Here is a 17,462-nt window from a genome sequence, read left to right as displayed (position 1 = left end):
GAAGACCTACAAGACCTTTTAGAACTAACACCCAAAAAAGATGTCCTTTTCATTATAGGGGACCGGAATGCAAAAGTAGGAAGTCAAGAAACACCTGGGGTAACAGGCAAATTTGGCCTTGGAATATGGAATGAAGCAGGACAAAGGCCAATAGAGTTTTGCCAGGAAAATGCACTGGTCATAGCAAACACCCTCTTCCAACAACACAAGAGAAGACTCTACATACGGACATCACCAGATGGTCAACACCAAAATCAGATGGATTATATTCCTTGCAGCCAAAGATGGAGAAGCTCTATCGAGTCAGCAAAAACAAGACCGGGAGCTGACTGTGCCTCAGATCATGAACTCCTTATTGCCAAATTCAGACTTAAATTGAAGAAAGTAGGGAAAACCACTAGACCATTCAGGTATGACCTAAATCAAATCCCTTATGATTATACAGTGGAAGTGAGAAATAGATTTAAGGGACTAGATCTGATAGATAGAGTGCCTGATGAACTATGGACTGAGGTTTGTGACATTGTACAGGAGACAGGGATCAAGACCATCCCCATGGAAAAGAAATGCAAAAAAGCAAAATGGCTGTCTGGGGAGGCCTTACAAATAGCTGTGAAAAGAAGAGAAGGGAAAAGCAAAAGAGAAAAGGAAAGATATAAGCATTTGAATGCAGAGTTCCAAAGAATAGCAAGAAGAGATAAAGAAAGCCTTCCTCAGCGATCAATGCAAAGAAATAGCGGAAAATAACAGAATGGGAAAGACTAGAGATCTCTTCAAGAAAATTAGAGATACCAAGGGAACATTTCATGCAAAGATGGGCACAATAAAGGACAGAAATGGTATGGACCTAACCAAAGCAGAAGATATTAAGAAGAGGTGGCAAGAATACACAGAAGAACTGTACAAAAAAGATCTTCACAACCAAGATAATGACGATGGTGTGATCACTCACCTAGAGCCAGACATCCTGGAATGTGAAGTCAAGTGGGCCTTAGGAAGCATCACTACAAACAAAGCTAGTGGAGGTGATGGAATTCCAGTTGAGCTATTTCAAATCTTGAAAGATGATGCTGTGAAAGTGCTGCACTCAATATGCCAGCAAATTTGGAAAACTCAGCAGTAGCCACAGGTCTGGAAAAGGTCAGTGTTCATTCCAATCCCAAAGAAAGGCAATGCCAAAGAATGCGCAAACTACCGCACAACTGCACTCATCTCACACGTTAGTAAAGTAATTTTCAAAATTCTCCAAGCCATGCTTCAGCAATATGTGAACTGTGAACTTCCAGATGTTCAAGCTGATTTTAGAAAAGGCAGAGGAACCAGGGACCATATTGCCAACATCCGCTGGATCATTGAAAAAGCAAGAGAGTTCCAGAAAAACATCTATTTCTGCTTTATTGACTATGCCAAAGCCTTTGACTGTGTGGACCACAATAAACTGTGGAAAATTCTTTAAGATATGGGAATACCAGACCACCTGACCTGCCTCTTGGGAAACCTATATGCAGGTCAGGAGGCAACAATTAGAACTGGACATGGAACAACAGACTGGTTCCAAATAGAAAAAGGAGTACGTCAAGGCTGTATATTGTCACCCTGCTTATTTAACTTATATGCAAGTGCATCATGAGAAATGCTGGGCTGGAAGAAGCACAAGCTGGAATCAAGATTGCCGGGAGAAATATCAATAACCTCAGATATGCAGATGACACCACCCTTATGGCAGAAAGTGAAGAGGAACTCAAAAGCCTCTTGATGAAAGTGAAGGAGGAGAGTGAAAAAGTTGGCTTAAAGCTCAACATTCAGAAAACTAAGATCATGGCATCCGGTCCCATCACTTCATGGGAAATAGATGGGGAAACAGTCGAAACAGTGTCAGACTTTATTTTGGGGGGCTCCAAAATCACTGCAGATGGTGACTGCAGCCACAAAACTAAAAGACGTTTATTCCTTGGAAGGAAAGTTATGACCAACCTAGATAGCATATTCAAAAGCAGAGACATTACTTTGCCAACAAAGGTCCGTCTAGTCAAGGCTATGGTTTTTCCAGTGGTCATGTATGGATGTGAGAGTTGGACTGTGAAGAAAGCTGAGCGCCGAAGAATTGATGCTTTTGAACTGTGGTGTTGGAGAAGACTCTTGAGAGTCCCTTGGACTGCAAGGAGATCCAACCAGTCCATTCTGAAGGAGATCAGCCCTGGGATTTCTTTGGAAGGAATGATGCTAAATAGCTGAAATTTCAGTACTTTGGCCACCTCATGCAAAGAGTTGACTCAGTGTAAAAGAGTCTGATGCTGGGAGGGATTGGGGGCAGGAGGAGAAGGGGACGACAGAGGATGAGATGGCTGGATGGCATCACCGACTCGATGGATGTGAGTTTGAGTGAACTCCAGGAGTTGGTGATAGACAGGGAGGCCTGGCGTGCTGCAGTCCATGGGGTCGCAAAGAGTCGGACACGACTGAGCGACTTCACTTTCACTTTTCACTTTCATGCATTGGAGAAGGAAATGGCAACCCACTCCAGTGTTCTTGCCTGGAGAATCCCAGGGACCAGGGAGCCTGTGGGCTGCCATGTATGGGGTCGCACAGAGTCGGACACGACTGAAGCGACAGAGCAGCAGCAGCAGCAGCTACGATAAGCTTAAAATTCATCAGGACTTAAACATATTCAGCATAAGTTAACCAGTTTAGAGTAAACAGGAGCTTATTTGTTTCTTAAAATGAATATTGATTTATATGCATATTTTCCCTAGTAGACTTTTGTTAATTTTTGGAACTGCTCTAACTAACTACCAGCCCAGTACCTGGCACGTAATTGCTCAACAAATGTTTGTTGACTGAATTTAAAAATGGCCAATTAAATGAATGATTGCAGACAAGAGTGTTTTGAGACCTGATTTGGTCCTGTTTCAAAATCCCAAGGGAAGTTTTCAGTTTCCAAGGAACACATAAAAATCAACTCAATTTTTGAAACACAGCCAGGTTCACTTCCTTCTGAGTGTTAACTTTCTTGATCAGATAAACTAGGCCTAGAGATATCAATGAAAGTTTTCCACTGGTTCAAAATATCCTAGACAGTTGCAAGGGGACCAGATTTGGCCCCCTAAAGTTGGTGACAAGCTACAGTACAGTTTAATAATCAGAAGAGAGTTTCTGGTTAACCACAGCTCCCTCATCCATAGGGCCTTGAATCCAGGTAATAGTTACCGACACTTAAGAAGAGGGAGCAGGAGGCCGTAAATCCTCCCCCAGGAAAGAGGAGATGGATTACATCACTGCAGTCTGTACCCTCCTAAAAGACTGCTCCTGTTTCCCCTGCCCAGCACTTCATCTTTCCAGAAAGGAACAGTAGCTGACTCCAAGCTCCCCACATCTACTGAGAAAGCACGTGCCAGCAAGTTTCCATAGAAGTTAGACTTGGCTATTTTCTTGGCCTTCAATCTGCTCTTTAAAATACACAAGGCAGACTTCCCTGGTGGTCCAGTGGCCAGGACTCTGTGTGCTCCCAATACAGGGGGCCTGAGTTCTATCCCCGGTCAGGGAACTAGATCCCAAATGCCGCAACTAAAGATCGCATGTGTTATAACTTAGACTTGGTACAGCCAACTAAAGATCGCATGTGTTATAACTAAGACTTGGTACAGCCAAATAAATAAATATTAAAAAAAAAATCAGAGGAGGTGTGATCAGCAGAGACCAACCTCAGACCCATCTCTTACAGTGACATGAGACCAAAAATTTCTCAGACTCAGGAGGTCTCATTCTTAAACTTATAATGTGCCAAAGTCCAGAAGAAAGAACAAATTTATTACAACAACAACAACAAAAAGCCAAGACTTACCAGGAGGCAGGGGTAAAAACAAAGTGTTAGTAGCTTCCAAAATCCTGGTCATGATGTGAAAGACAGCAAATTCAGCAGCACTCGCCTGTCTATTGCTGCAGGTCAAAGAACAAAGCAGCAATTCAGCCAAGCAGCTCATTTCCAAACCCCATTTGCACATAAGCAGTGGCTCTGAGTGCCACGTCCAGATGAAATTCATGCTATCCGTGAAAGGCAATACCCTATGGAAAGCTTCACAGATATGATGATGACCATCGTTGTAATGCCTAGAATCTAACGACAGTAGGCACATAAATGACAAATTGCGTTAACTCAAATTCCCCTTTTTGGCAGTACTGAGCTTATGTGCCCCTCCCTTCTCACCAAGCATATACCAAAGAAAGAGGACGGTGAAGAAGCAGGGGCATAACTTTTAAATGTTGAGTTCAGAACTAGGACGGATGGTGTAAGAACTTGTGAAAGTTACTTTCATCTACTAAGTTTAATCAAGGCTTTGCTAATACTGGCAGCAGAGTTGTTTAGCATTTTGCACATCAGAATAAAACAGAGCAAGAAATACTTGCGTACAAGTGGAGAGCCCAGGGATGAAGATTATGTTTCCTCCAACTGGCTTCCAGTATTTGGCAAATGAGATCCAGCTAGAGGGTAAAGAGAGTCTGTTAACCTCCGTTCACACCCTTTCCCCTCAGGAGCCCCTACTGCTCTGCTTCCATAGCTCTAACAGGCACATTCAGGGCAGCTGGCATTCAGGCTGTGCCTGGACATAGAACCAGCCTTTCAGAGGTCAATTCTGAAGCACTGGAATTCAAAATGGAAAGACTGAAATGTGCAGCCACATCTAACAGAGCATCCACTGTCATTATGGGTAGTGCCCCAGCGGGGCTTCCCCACCGCTAACTGGCCCCACCACTCACAACACAGGCCCTCAATCACAGGCCTTTGTCCACCAGTGAAGGTCAAGTGCAACAGCGTTTTGCCTTAGGCCTGTTATGTGGCAAGGGTGACACGGTAGACAGCTGACAGAGGAAAGGCGATTTTGAACAGAATGGAGGTCCCGAGCATGGATTGTGAAGTAAAACTAGTTTCAAGTCAAGTTCTATATTTTACTAGCTTGTCAGCAATGGGACAGTGTTCAAGGAATTGTCATCAGGACCACAAATCCATGCACTGCACATGTAGGCAAAGGACAGGGAGCAAAATTAGGAAGAGTTTCCATATGAGCACAGACAGACACTATTTATTCTCAGTGATACAGATTCTCAGTTTCTCCCTGGCTGAAATCATGTAAGATAACACACAAGCAATATAATCAGGTTCTGCAGCAACTTCCCAGGATTTATGTTTAGGCTGTCCAGTCACCCTCCTAGGAGGGGCCTGGGAGACGCAGATGTTTGCATCTGGGCAGGGCAAGCAACTTTGGCATCAGTCAGTGACAGCTGGGTTGGAAAGGCAGGGGGCACCAAGTCTCAGTTTTCTGAGACTACATTGCTACCATTTCTGGTCCTATTGGTTCTAGGAGCTGTTAGCACAAACTAGTGTCACATGGATTTTTTTTTTTAATATGATTAACTAAAGGGAAGATTGATGCTTGAAGAAAAACCCTAACACTCTGGAAGAGGATGTTTAAAGTCAACAGAAAGAAAAATGATACATGATATGATAAATAACTGTGCATTATGAAAGGTCACGGAGAAGGCAATGGCACCCCACTCCAGTACTCTTGCCTGGAAAATCCCATGGACGGAGGAGCCTGGTGGGCTGCAGTCCATGGGGTCACGAAGAGTTGGACACGACTGAGCAACTTCCCTTTTCACTTTCATGCACTGGAGAAGGAAATGGCAACCCACTCTAGGGTTCTTGCCTGGAGAATCCCAGGGACGGCCGAGCCTGGTGGGCTGCCGTCTATGGCGTCACACAGAGTCGAACATGACCGAAGTGACTTAGCAGCAGTAGCAGCAGCATGAAAGGACAAAGAAGAGGGCTTCCCTGGTGGCTCAATGGTAAAGAATCTGCTGCCAGTGCAGAAGATACAGGTTTGATCGCTGGTCCAGGCAGATCCCACATGCTGCACAGCAACTAAACCCATGTGCCACAACTATTGAGCCTGTGCTCTAGAGCTTGGGGATAGAAACTGTTGAACCTATACACTGTTACTACTTAAGCCCATGCACCCTTGAGCCTGCGTTTTGCAACAAGAAGCTACCGCAATGAGAAGCTTATACACTGCAATAGAGGGTAGCCCCGACTTGCTGCAATTAGAGAAAAACTTACACAGCAATGAAGACCCAGCACAACCAAAAATAAATAAACAAAAAAAAATTTTTTTTAAAGGACAGTGAAATCAAGTCAGTATCAACATAAGAAAGATCAGTAACACATTTGTAAAGTGAGCTCCTTTTCTACCACAAAGAATTATTATTTAAGAAAGTTCCAATGCCCTGCTTGTACACATTAGTATATGCAACTACCAACCTCTCTTAATATATTAAAAACTATAAAAGTCAAACTTTGCTGTAGAAATTCAAATATATCATTTAAAAACAGATACCAGTGACTGCAATAAAAGGGGAAAACTATAAAAATTGAACATGAAATTAAATCAGGGCCATATCCAATACATTGAATCTTCTGGAGTTCAATGCAAAAATATTTGTTCATATTTACACACTAGTCCTATCCAAACTAGAGAAATGGAGTATTGGAGTTTTTTTTTTCTCTTTCTTTATATTTAAATACTTAAAAAATTTTTATCTATCATATTATTTCTAGATTCTAAGTAGGGTCAGGCCTCAGTTCCATAGGCATTTTGAAAGATACCAAGACAGGCTCAAATTTCAATCCAGCCTCATCACTTCTGTTTACACAAGGACCAGTCTTATTAAGTTCGATCACACAATTTCAATGGGTGGCTACCCAGTGAGTGAGCTGCCAATCTCACCTGCAGATTCTAATGTGGTAGTAGTTATATAACTGAGCTGGAATCTCACCTAATTAGGCTGTTGGAGTTAATTAAGAATTGAAATTCAAGTTCTCTCACATTTGTATAAACCTCCATGTATAGAAATTACTACCTACAGTTTAATAAGGAGCTGGAAAATGCCAAGATGACATGAACATTTGGCACCCATGCTGAATTCATCACTGTTCCATGCATATGTAAACATGTATATGCACTGTTCCATAAGCATATATAACCACTACTGGAAGGGAAAAATAAACCACTTCCAAGGCCTGTTCTCCTTGTTTTTTGGTTCTTTTTCCCCTTTCTTCAATCTACAGCATCATATATACAGGTTTGAGGACAGGAGAGATCCAAAATCCTAATATGAAAAACAAACTGAACCACATCATGGAAACTATACACCAGGGGACCAAGGAGATGGGTTGGGGGAGGGGTGCACGGGTAGAGAAGATAAAGCAAAACCAACCAGTTTTGAAACATAGTCCAGAACCATCTGTTCAATTTTTTTCTTTTCTACACCCTGTAGATGTCTCAAAAGATGCTCTCTTAGTTCAGACACCATCTGAAAAAAGAATGTAGATAAGTCACAACCTACCCACTCACACCTGCAACTGGCTTGAATTCATTTATTAACATTCCCTATCAATATGAAAAATATTGGACCTGAAGATCCCACTAGCAGAAATGTATAACCCATGATGTCCCTTTGATGGGCATAAATTAGGTGGCACTACCATTTTCCTCAAGAGGAATGACTTATGATACACCCAAAGCCCAGTGAGCAGCTGAGAGTCAGGCTGCCTGACTGTTAGGAATTCTCCAAAGCAGCCAGTGGAAGTTAGCCAGTGGAAATCACTAGGCTCAGCAGTCAAAAGCTTTGGGATCTACCAAAGGATTGAAGTCTACTGCTCCTGGCTCTGGAGAACTAACAGGAGCAACTCTAAACATGGAAAGTCTATGCTAATGGGAAGGAACAAGGTTTGGATGTTTGGAAGGACAGAGGCTGGAATAAGAAGGAAATGCCCTCAGTACCTCCCTCTGCGCAATGGCTTCAACAATTCCACACAGTTCCCTGACATGCAAAGGTATGGAAAAATTTATTCTAGTGCCTCCAAATGGGCTTGTTTCTATAGCCGCACTGTTAGGACCATCCCTGCTGCTAAGTCGCTTCAGTCATGTCCGACTCTGTGCGACCCAAGAGATGGCAGCCCACCAGGCTCCCCCGTCCCTGGGATTCTCCAGGCAAGAACACTGGAGTGGGTTGCCATTTCCTTCTCCAATGCATGAAAGTGAAAAGTGAAAGTGAAGTCGCTCAGTCGTGCCCGACTCTTAGCGACCCCATGGACTGCAGCCTACCAGGCTCCTCCGTCCATGGGATTTTCCAGGCAAGAGTACTGGAGTGGTGTGCCATTGCCTTCTCCAGGACCATCCCTGGGGCTCCCCAATTAGTGTAGCATTCCCAGCTTTTTGCTTTTCTCTTCCCTTCTTCCTTTTCTTGTCTCTTTTGTCTAAATGCCTTGCTCAGCAACAGACCCTCTTGGCTAGAGAAATCTTTGTACCAATAAACACCATAGGAATTGTACAACTAACAACACACACACATGTATGCATGTATCTTCTATTAATATCTAAGCAGATTTACAACAGACACCCTGGGCAAAACTAAGCCCATGGCATCCTGGGCCAAGACAGAGTGGTATATTATTTCAGTCTCCTACGTGTATTAAATGATTAAGCTTTTTAAAAAAAACCTTATTTTTTTCTGCATGAAATATGATGCATATTCTTTCCATTTTAATTTTTCCATAATAATCATATAGATGAAAACTTACATTGCTCATAATCCTACCAATTACATTAACATTTCAGTTTTTTACTTTCCTTTTTTCCAGGGTGTATTTTAATATTCTAATATTTTATTTAATATTCTAATATTTTACAATCTGCTTTTTTATTTAATAGTTTGTCATTAAATATTCTTTATCACACTAGTTGTAATAGTTGTACAGTAACCAATTTTATGAAAAAATACTATAATTGAACTGTTTATTCCCTTCTCATACATATGGAATATTTATTACTATTAATAATACCACCAAAAACTTTGTATACAAAAGTTGTTTGTCATATCCTTGATTATTTTGTCAGGCTAAATTCCTAGAAATGGAATTTCTTGGGTCCTGTACTTAGATTTACAGAGACACTGCTGAAATGCCTTCTACTGAGGTTATATTAATACTAATTTCAAATTCCATTGCATAAGACTGTCAAATCCCCCATACTCTGACCCTTCCTAATATAATTTTTAATTTTTGTCAATTTGATAGGCAAAAACAGAAAAAAAAATACTTATTCTGTTTGTCATTTGGTTATAGCAATGTTAAGTATTGTTTTTCTTTCTCTGCCTCAACTTGAGTTATTTTCAGCCTAAACTAACTTTTGAAAATTCATTGGTAACAGTTTTTGTCCATTTCCCTTCTGGTATGTTGTTCTCTTACTGATTTATAAGCTTTATTTATATGCCAAATGTTATCCTTTTATCACATTATGTGGCAAATATTTTTTTCTAAATATTATTGCTTGCCTTTTTGTTGTTCTGTTTCAAGATTTCAATCAGTCTTCTCCAATATGTTTATATTCAATAATACACTTGAAAAGCTTTCTCAGTATTATTTGTCTACTTATTTTATTCAAATTATTTCACAGTTTAATTTTTATATTTATATATTAATTTTATTTAAATAATATATACATTACACTAATTTTTATATTAGATTCCTTAATCTGATATTTCTATGGTATAAAGTGGTATTTGGGGTGGGAAAAATCGAATTTAATTGACTTTTCAGATTGATCAACTGACTAAAAATTATTTCTTTTCACATTGATTTTTAAATATTTCATTTATCATTCACCAAATATTCAAAATTAAATCAGAATTTCCTATCTTTGTGTTAGTGCCATATTTTTCCAATTATTGCAGATCAAAAGCACATTTAGATATCTCGTAATGTCGGTCCCGCTCTTCCTTATTTTGTTAAGTGAGTCACTCAGTCAATTGTCAGAGAAATTTCATTGGCTTTTTGTTTGTAATTTCATTAAAGCTAGATGCTAAAGATTTGGAAATTATATACTGTTTTTCATTATCTGTTCTAACTGGTTAATTATAATAAAATGAAAATAAATATAGCATTGTCAGCTTACTAACTCACATTATTATTTTTATTCTTTATTTTTTAAATTTTATTACTTTCCATTTTCCCAGTTGATTATTTTGTTGTTTCATTAGACAATTATACCATCTTCTTTTACTCTTGTTTCTTCTTTCATTGGCTAGAATTTTTAGAATAATGTAAAATTTTATTGAAAATAGAAAGTATACTTAGCTTCTTTCTGATTTTCATAGGAATGCCTCCAAAGTGAGATTAAGAAGGATGTTGGCTACTAGGATAAGACTAAACTTTGTTTAAAATTCCAAGAGTGGAATTATACTTTCATCAACTTTTAGCACTCATAGAATCATTTTTGCCTCTTGGACTCAGTGATATGATGAACTACATTAATATATTTTCTAATATTAAGCCTTCCTGGAAATAAGCCCATGTGGCCAAGTTGTATTTTCAAACAAAGTATTGGAAAGTATTTTAATTAAGCCTGTGGGATCTATATTCATAAGTAAAAGTGGTCATTGTTAGATTCTGGTTTAAAGATCATGCTTTTTAAAGTGAGTAAAAAGCTTCCCATCTTTCTTCAAAAATACTTTACATAATATGAGAATAATCTGGTCTTTAAAAGTTTGAAAGAACTAACTTATTAGATAACTTGGGGCCTTTTTTAGAGATAATCTTTGACATTTTTTCCAAATTATTTTATGGTTATTATACTTTCAGGTTTTCTATTTCTCCTTGGCTCAAGTTTGTAATTTCTATTTGCCAGGGAAACATTGTTTAACTAGAATTTTTAAGTGTATGGCTATGTATTTACACATATTTTTCTCATATTTTTAAACTAGCCTTATCTAAGGTAATAGATTATCCCATTCCTAAGCCTGCAGAGCATTAAAAATATTTTATTAAATTTTTTTAAAACTAGTTTTTCAGTTAAAGATGTTTTTCAGATTTAGATGTTTAACTAGTTGTTTGTTGTTGTTGTTTGTAAGATTTTGGATTTATTTGCCAATTCTGCTCTTCAATTAATTTATTTTGATTTACATCTTTGGTCTTCCTACCGGTAAGACCTCTTGAGAAAGAATACTTTATTCCTTTGTATTTTAAACTCAAATACAAAGGCCACAGAGATGTTGGTCTTTCCTATTTTAAATACTCTCAGTGCTATATATTTCTTTATGATGCATTATAATTATACATTTATTGGGGTGACTGATTAATTTGTGTTTCTCTCACAAGACTACAAATACCAAGAGGGCAGAAATTATGTATGTGTTCCTTACTAGTGAACACACAGGGCCTACAGTGGGTGGATGGCAACAACCATGTGTGGACAGAATGGATGAAAAACAAGGTCAGAATGAGAAATACAGTCTAGCCCTCTCCCCTTTCCTTGGAGCTCACTGTTTGTCAGCACCAAACGTCCCACTTACCAGCCCGATAAGCAGCTGCTGGTGGGTGTCTTCCTCCTGGAAGAGGGGTGTTAATCTTGGCTCTGAAATTAAACAGAGCAATAGTCAAGCAGGGTGTTTTTAGGAAATGACCAGAAGGAAGAGGCCTCAGTCTGGGCTTCCCTTCTCTGAGTCATTGGGAAAATATAACACTTTCCTGACGGGATGAAAACTTCTCTTTCAGTGTGACCTTGCCCTACACGCTGCAACTTATCACTCAGGTGATACGCAGGGAGCACTGTGAAGCAGAGAGAGGCGCAGACTGAAAGAGAGAACACAAGGAACACATTGCCAACACCAATACCCTCTGGCTTCAATTTCTCTTCAATGTGGAGACTTGTCACTGAGATCCTCTGCTTCACAGGAAACTAAACAACTCAGGTCCTCTCTTAAACCTAAGGAGTGGCAGACCCAGGAACGGGGACTGAGTGGAAGGATCACGTGACTCCCTTCTTTCTGATTCCAACTTGTAGTTTATAGAATTACTGAGGTGAGGGGACCAGTCACCGCAGTCAATTACTGCGGCAAATAATAACTGGCACAAGTTATAGGACTGAAAATGTAGTTAGACTGAGATGGAAAAGTGGCGTGTAAGGTTAAACCAAATGGCACTTTCTCCACCATGATTTGCACTGTGACAGCAGGACTGGAGGGGCAAGCAAACGCTGTCTCTAGGAAGATCTCCTAGAGCACCTTCATGCCCCATCTTCCTCTGCCAGAACCTAAGTCACAGTGCTGGTCAAAAAGTAGAACTGCCCTGGTCAGGGAGCTGAGGACTCCTTTCAGGAGGGCACAGATGCTTCTTGACCCCTTGGGATAAATCCTAACTGGATCCTACACAACCTTCATGATGAAAACTTCAAAACTAGAGCCCAGCAGTTTTCATGGTTGTTCCGTATTTCACAAAGAATGTTCGCTTCTGACAGTGACTTTCTTCCTAGGAAACTAGCACAAACAAAGAATGTGAGAGGAAGCAGCGAGTTCCCTAAAGTGCATCAAGAGAGAATGACTAGTAACAGATGCAAACAGCCCTGAAGTTCAGGAGCGGAAGGAGCTCTAACCAGACGTGGGAGCAGAGGATACAGAAACCTCAGCCAGACCAGTCACACTTCCCATACTACAAATCCCCGAGTGATGCAAGAAGGGGAGCCTGCAAGCATGCTCACACCCCTGGCTGACTGCTCCTGCCTGGGGTTGGTGGCAGAGCCCTGGCTTCAGGCCGGGACGACCTGTTCCCCCAGGGCTGCTCAGTGACTTCACTGCTCACGTGGGCTGTGTGCACAGCTGCAGGATGTGCAGCAAAGCACTGTATAAGATAATTTCCATTAGGGTCACCCAGCATATAACTAAACATCAAAACCCATAAAACAACATAAAAATAACAGCTTAAAAAAAAAAAAGTGAGGCTGACCTTTAAGAGGTGTGAAAGAGTCCCACAGATAGATAGCTGGAGAGAGAATAGCTCTAGGCCAAGGGAAGTACACCCAGCGAGTACAGCCAGCAAGCATGTTAATTAGATCAGTTCTACAGGGAAATAGGAGGAAAACCTACAGTCAGGGAGTCCTACAGCAAAAGCACATTCAGCAGCTGTTCCCAAAGGACCTGGTGCCAAGAGAGACATGGAAGAAACTGGGAGTTGCTCTGACAGGAAGATAGTAAAGGGTGTTGCCTTCACTGATCTAGTGGAAGTGATTTCCCTGCCAACCCACAGTGGAAGAATGGTGTTACAAACAAACAACTGACTGAAATCCAGAAGGCTTTATTACAGGTCTTTTCTTACCCAAATTCTTTGCTTCTAGGTTAGAAATCACCCTATAAGAAAAATTAGCCAACGTTATTCACACAGGAAACATTAATAAAAAAAATTAAAAAAAAACCCACAATACCATACAAAGATATTGTCGTTTAAAAACCCATAAAACCACTGCAGAGACTGTTCTCAGGCTGCTGAAAACCTCAAAAACTTTAATCAACTTGGCAAAAGCCACATTAAGCAATTATAAAATCTCAAAACTCTTTAGTGCAAACAATGACGGTAATTTAGAACAATTGCAGCTCTCAGTTATTGGAAATAATAGGAACAGAAAATAGAACAGGGGTTGGAATGGGGCCTATGCTTGTAGCACTCCGAGATGACTCATCTACTCAGAAAACATGTTTTCAAAATAAGAGCAGGTTCACCAGCCGACTAACTCTTATTTAAAATCAACCCACTACTTGTACCCCTCTAAAGTGCTCTATTAATAAGAGCTTTCATTACCACTTATTCCTTCTGAGTCATCCATGCCCAGGATGCAAATCTAAAAGGTTTAACATATAAACTTTTCCTATAAGAAACTCTAGTTCCAATCTCCAAAACAGGGCTGGGTGGTGCTGACAGCATCATCTCATTGAGAATACAACAAAAGTAATAAGCTACTTCCCTGAAAGGCAGCCAGCAAAGTAATTACAGAAGATAGCCATTTATAGCTATAATAATCCTTCATTTTACTTACTTTATTGCATTATCAAGAATATTTCTCACATACATCGTAGACCTTCTTTTTCCTGTTTTCTAGGAGTGAAAATACATCAGAGGTATGGAAGGTGAAGGTTTTGTGGGTGACATTTTTCACATTAAGGTCATAATACAATATAGTTAAGAGTTCAGAAAAAAGGAGACTTTCTTTCAAGGTAATCATAACACCTAGATTCTTAAAAAATTGGCTTAAAAAACTTTTATTCTGAAACTATTACAAGTTTTCAGGGACCTGCAAGTCCAACTATATTTTATATATCAATACAATAACACTATAACTATATCCAACAATGCTGCAGAGAGAGCTCACACATTCTTCACCCAGTCTCTCCCAGTGTTCATATCTTATATAAACAACAATAGTACAATACCCAAATCAGTGAGCACACAGTTCTGTCATTTTATCACATGTATAGATTCACATATGACAATGTACAACCATAATCCGGAGACAGAACTGCTCCATCACCCCCAAGATCTCCCTTGTGTTACCCCTTTATAGCGGTCATATTCACTCTTTTGCTTTCAACCATTCCTAACCTGTCTGTCTGTGCTCAGTTGATCAGTTGTGTCTGACTCTTTGTCACTCTATGGACTGTAGCCAGCCAGGCTCCTCTGTCTATGGGATTTCCCAGGCAAGAATACTGGAGTGGGTTGCCATTTCCTCCTCCAGGGGATCTTTCCCATCAAGGGATCAAACCCACGTCTCCTGCACTGGCAGGTGGATTCTTTACCACTAAGCCATCAGGGGAGCCCTCCTTAACTCCTAGCAACCATAAATTTGGGAACTTATAGACTTTTTAAAATCATTTTTTAACTATGTAAGTAATGCAAGAACACATCTGAGACTCGAATGTGAATCCCACCACTTCTACTATGAATGTGTTGTGTGTGTCCCTTAACCTCTTTGCACTTTAATTTCCTCTTGAAGAGAAAGAGATCACAGAAGCACCTTGGTCTGCCTACTGGGGATCAGCAGCACTAATGAACAGTGCCTGGCAACAGTGGCAAGTGCTGGACCTAAGCCAGCTTTATGACCTAAGGGCCTCACCTAACCTACTCTGCTGGGCTTCTTGCTCTCCTTTCAGGAACCCACACATACCTCTTCTGAGATCAGGTTGTGCCACTCTCTCCTGACCACGCTGTTGTTATAGTGTAAGTGTGGCTTGGAGTACTTAACATATTCCAGGTTGGAGTTCAGTTTTTCCCAGTAGCCCTTAAAGCTATGCACCTGTAAGAGACAAAAACATCAGTGGGCTCGAGAAGCAGGTCCTGTGGCCTGAACTACACAGCACGGCCCCTGCAGGCCTTGCTATAAAGCTCTCAGGAGGCAGCATTTCTGAGCAAATACTTCCCACAAGGGATGGCAGTCTTGTCCCAACAGGAATTCTAAAACAGACTCAAAGAGGCTTGCCTCCCTCCCTTTCTTTTCGAGCCCCTTTTACACAGAGAGAGAGCTGCTCAGTTCCCTAAGCCAGTGTGACTCCCCCTGGGTGAAGGCTAAGCAGGGAAGCCTGCTTTGAACACATCAAGTCATTTCCTCCCCAGAGACCCATTTTGACTCAGGTTATATCAAAAATGTCATGTTCATTGACAGAATGGTCACAAGATTTGGAGCACATGGAAGCATAGGTTTACTTTCCAGTTAAGTTTATTTACTTCCAAAGGGTCTTTTTCAAAACTCAAGAATCAGAAAGGTGAAGCGAACTCCTTTCACGCTCAGTTGTCAACTATTTCAAAATGGAATTAGCTGGCAACCACCGCCCTCTAGGTTTTTGACATATTGATATCATTGTACTAGCCCGAAGCAAAAAATATTCATTATGTTCATTTTAAAATAAAATGCTACAGTAATACATTTTTAATGTTAAAGGATAGCCTGACAAAAATTGTTTTGGCAAATTAATGAAGACAGATTCATGAACTACATGCATTTATAAAAGATTTGACTGGGATCAAGGGTGCAATGTGTGGCCAGGAAACAAAGTGAGCTTAATGCCTACAGAGGGAACAGACTTGGCTGTATTACAAGGGGAAAAAAAAAAGAGAACTTAAAAAAAATGCCCCATCAAGGAAAACGCCCTTTGTTAAGTAATAGCACATCACCCAAATTCTTATTGAAAGCACAGTCACAAGTGGCTTAAAATGGATACCGGTATCAGGAAAGTGAGTTACATAACAAAACGAACTTGCTATTTTAGAAGCTTGAAAGGCCTGTCCAGCCAACACCCATTTTCACAGAGACAGGAAGAGCTATGTCCAAGAAATTGTTATTTCCAGAGGAAATCGGAAACCTGGAGTCAGGTCCCACTCTCCACCTGACCTGTCTCATCTTTTCTTTCCTTGTCCATACATTGACAGTGAATACATCTTTGTCCACCTTTTCGTCTCCCTTATATTGAAAGAACAATAATGAAAGCAAACCCCGTAGACAATTGACAGAATTAGGACCCTGACAGGAAGTCGCTGCAGCTTTTCTTGCTGAAGCTATTCTACATCTCAGTTTTGGCAACTAGAGAATCCCAGGGACGCCAGAGCCTGGTGGGCTGCCGTCTATGGGGTCGCACTGAGTCGGACACGACTGACCGACTTAGCAGCAGCAGCAGCAGTCCAAAGCCAGCAAATTAGCTGGTGTTGTGGTGACATCTAGTGGTCAGTTATGCATTTAGTTCTGCCTGCTTTGCATTGGAGTCCCACGGCTCGGTGCACTCAACCTTGCCCAGGATGAGACAGCAGGGAAAGGAATGATGATGTCCTACCTGTGCGAGTCCCTCTTCCCCTCAGGCCAAGGCATCCTTCTGTCAGAAGACCCTATTTTCATACTCACACTGTGGCTCCCAAGAAAAGATCTCCCCCAAACTACCTTCCTCTCACCCTCGCCCCATTAAAAAAGTCCCTTTCCTCATAGCCTTGTCTTAGTTGAGAATAAGCAGATAAAACAAGTCCAAGGACATGCTTCAGAGGCGCTCCAGAGTCTAATGATTGTATGTAAAACAGAGTATGTGTTCTTATGAGCACTTTTCTGGGAGGAAGGTCTACAGTTTATATCCGTTTCAAAGGAATCCATAGCTTAAAATAGTTTAAAACTACTGAGGTAGAAGGAAACATTAAGTTTTAAAACAATAACTTACATTTAAATAAGGGTAGCCAAAAGCCCCAGAAATATTTTAATATTTGTAGGTCTATTTGATATGTGTAGGTCATTGAAGGAGGTCACTGGGCTGGATGTTATATATAGATATTGAGAGAGTGCAAACAGTTAATGGCATGTCACTACTTGGTATCTACTAGATAAGAATGCAATTTTTTAAGCTATGAAAATTCACGAAGATCATTATAAATTGGGAGGGCTATTTGGAAGTCTGTGCTTAGTCACTCAGTCATATCCAACTCTTTGCGATCCCATGGACTGTAGCCTGCCAGGCTCCTCTGTCCATGGGGATTCTCCAGGCAAGAATACTGGAGTGGGTTGCTATTCCCTCCTCCAGGGGATCTTCCCAACCCAGTATCAAACCCAGGTCTC

The 17,462-nt window shown here is 40.7% G+C and overlaps 1 protein-coding gene across 1 annotated transcript in view; it reads right to left on the bottom strand.

Annotated features, from left to right (window-relative positions):
- The window catches only part of GSAP (gamma-secretase activating protein), a 98,174-nt gene that overhangs the window by 9,819 nt on the left and 70,893 nt on the right, over positions 1-17,462 (bottom strand). The window contains exons 20-26 of the mRNA XM_055590160.1: positions 15,042-15,170; positions 13,917-13,975; positions 13,202-13,233; positions 11,404-11,465; positions 7,270-7,365; positions 4,409-4,479; positions 3,842-3,936 (exon numbers count right to left, since the gene is read on the bottom strand). Of these exons, the coding sequence (XP_055446135.1) occupies positions 3,842-3,936; positions 4,409-4,479; positions 7,270-7,365; positions 11,404-11,465; positions 13,202-13,233; positions 13,917-13,975; positions 15,042-15,170 (544 nt within the window). The remainder of the gene's footprint in view (positions 1-3,841; positions 3,937-4,408; positions 4,480-7,269; positions 7,366-11,403; positions 11,466-13,201; positions 13,234-13,916; positions 13,976-15,041; positions 15,171-17,462) is intronic.

The sequence above is a fragment of the Bubalus kerabau genome, chromosome 8, assembly GCF_029407905.1.
Source record: "Bubalus kerabau isolate K-KA32 ecotype Philippines breed swamp buffalo chromosome 8, PCC_UOA_SB_1v2, whole genome shotgun sequence".
Taxonomy (NCBI): domain Eukaryota; kingdom Metazoa; phylum Chordata; class Mammalia; order Artiodactyla; family Bovidae; genus Bubalus; species Bubalus kerabau.
This window is presented reverse-complemented; position numbering and strand designations above follow the sequence as displayed.